Source organism: Microtus ochrogaster, chromosome 15 (genome assembly GCF_000317375.1).
Source record: "Microtus ochrogaster isolate Prairie Vole_2 chromosome 15, MicOch1.0, whole genome shotgun sequence".
Classification (NCBI taxonomy): Eukaryota; Metazoa; Chordata; class Mammalia; order Rodentia; family Cricetidae; genus Microtus; species Microtus ochrogaster.
Genome location: NC_022017.1, coordinates 27572167 through 27574539, shown reverse-complemented (window position 1 = coordinate 27574539; position 2373 = coordinate 27572167). Strand labels below are relative to the sequence as shown.

The following is a 2373-nucleotide window of genomic DNA, read 5'->3' as shown; positions in this document are numbered from 1 at the left end:
CAGAAACACAACATCTGAGGGAAAAGGTCTCAATGAAGTGGTCCAAAGAATAGGCCAAGCCCAACACCTGGTCCTACTGAACAAAAGTGCAGGTGAGAAACCCCAGAGGATGCTCCCAGCCACAAGCTTCTCACATCAGCATCGTCCCTGAGAGACTGATCTGTCATCTGTCCCTGGCCCGGCCGGCACCTTAGAAGCTTCTTAGATAACTGGTTCCGAACACCAAGCTCAGGTTATTTCCACAGAAACACAAGGTGGAAATGCCTCAACAGGTTCAACTGGCTATACGTTTGGAAAACTCAGACTTATTAATAAAACAAAAAACAAAATACAGCTCTTTACTCTCTCACCAGTAAAAATTCCAGTCTTCATTCTCTGTCACTTGGACCCACCCTCTCTTCTCAAAGTTGTTGATTAGCACCGACTTCTCGATGTCGGTGACCCACTTCACCCGTCCCGCCATGATCCTGGAAGAGACCCAAAGTGTCACATTTGTAAACTTCAACAGCGACCAACTTTCCCCAAACCAAAGGGATCCCCTAAGCACCACGCAAAGTAAACATGCGCCCCCCCCACAAGCTCACACGGGTGTTTCTTAGACCGGGCTGATCCAGTCCCAGGGGCTTCTGGTGACATCTCCTGGTCACCATAAATGGGAAAGGAGGAGATGCTTCAGGCATTGTGTATGGGGGTTGGGGATACTGGCCAACATCCCACAGGCAGACAGGCTTCCATTCCTCCATAAAGCCCCCAGCCCCCATGTCAACCAGGGATAATTTAACAGTGACTCTCAAGCACCCAACGCACCTGTGTCGGGAACCGCAGGAGAAGCTTGAAGCGCCACAAGGGCGGGAGGGGCTCTGATCAGAGCAGGTGAGGAAGGCTGTTCTGGGAAGTGGGCTGCTGAGCTGAACCCCGATGAAGTAGCAAGGGTTTGCGCATCCACCCTGCTCTGGGCGTCTTCATCCCCCTCCCACACTGCCTATCTCCCTGCCTCTCTTTTATCACCATTCTAACCATGCTCTTAAAACAAAACAAGGAACTGGAGAGATGGCCGATCTTCCAGAGGTCCTGAGTTCAATTCCCAGCAACCACATGGTGGCTCACATGAAATCTGGTGCTTTTTTTCTGGCCTGCAGACATACATGCAGACAAAGCACTTATATACATAAATAAAAATTAAAAAAACAAGAGCACTTTTGCCAGGTGTTGCCTGGCACCTGGCATGCCTTTAATGCCAGCACTCAGGAGGCAGAGGAAGGCAAATCTCTGTGAGGTTAAGGCCAGCCTGGTCTACAAGTTGAGTTCCAGGACAGCCAGGGCTACACAGAGAGACCCTGTCCCCTCAAAAATTAAAAAAAAAAGCATAATAAAAAAGGACATTGTTTTGATTTTATTTATTTTTATTTTATGTGCAAGAACATGGCCATTCACAGAACACCTGGTGGCTGTAGATGTGACATACACTCTCACCCTCACCCTGCGGGGAAGGAAGCAAGCCTGAGCCTTGGGAAGCCAGAGCTTCAGGGAGACCAGCCAGGGCTCTTCCCAGACATCTTAGTACACATTTTCTGTTCCCAGTGTTAGTACTCACCATAGGTCCTTCTGCACCTCCTCGAGTGCTCAGAATCTCTCCGTTTCACTGACAGAAACACAGGGGACACAGAACTGAGTTCATTATGGAGCAAAGCTTGACCACCCAAACAGACAGGGGTGGCGTCTTGGCTAGCCAGTGTGCACAGAACAGGCTCTTAAACGATAAAGGGTTTGGAGTTGCCACCCATGGTGAGTCACATGTCATCCTAACACGTGGAGGGCAGAGGCAGAAAGATGGCATGCAAGTTTGGGGTTAGCCTGTTCTATAGGTCAGGTCCAGGCCACTCAGGGTTATATAGGGAGACCCTGTCTCAAAAGAAAATACAGCCAGGCACCTTCAACCCTCAGACTCGGAAGCAGAGGAAGGTGGATCATGAAGAGTTTGAGGCTGGCCTGGTCTACATAGTGAATTCTAGGACAGCTGGTCTATACAGTGAGACTCTATCTAAAAAAATAAAATAAAATAAAATAAAAATACAAAAAAATGAAAGAAAAAGAAAAGAACAGAACCTCCATGATCACTGCACACACATGCCCATCAATGCCCAGAGGCACATACACACAAGTAATAAAATAATAACGAATATATAGTTTAATAAGTTATTTAATAATTAAAAATAATCTAATAATAATTTGATAAACAATAAAAATTAAATCTTAAGCCGGGCGGTGGTGGCGCACGCCTGTAATCCCAGCACTTGGGAGGCAGAGACAGGCGGATCTCTGTGAGTTCGAGGCCAGCCTGGTCTACCAAGGGAGTTCCAGGATAGGCTCCAA

The 2373-nt window shown here is 47.6% G+C and overlaps 1 protein-coding gene across 2 annotated transcripts in view; it reads right to left on the bottom strand.

The window, feature by feature from the left end:
• The window catches only part of Ttll1 (tubulin tyrosine ligase like 1), a 26297-nt gene that overhangs the window by 21363 nt on the left and 2561 nt on the right, over positions 1-2373 (bottom strand). For both annotated transcript variants that reach the window (XM_013348809.2, XM_026782731.1), the window contains 2 exons: positions 1595-1642; positions 351-467 (listed from right to left, as the gene is read on the bottom strand). In XM_013348809.2, coding sequence (XP_013204263.1) covers positions 351-463 — 113 coding nt within the window. In that variant the 5' untranslated portion in view covers positions 464-467; positions 1595-1642. The remainder of the gene's footprint in view (positions 1-350; positions 468-1594; positions 1643-2373) is intronic.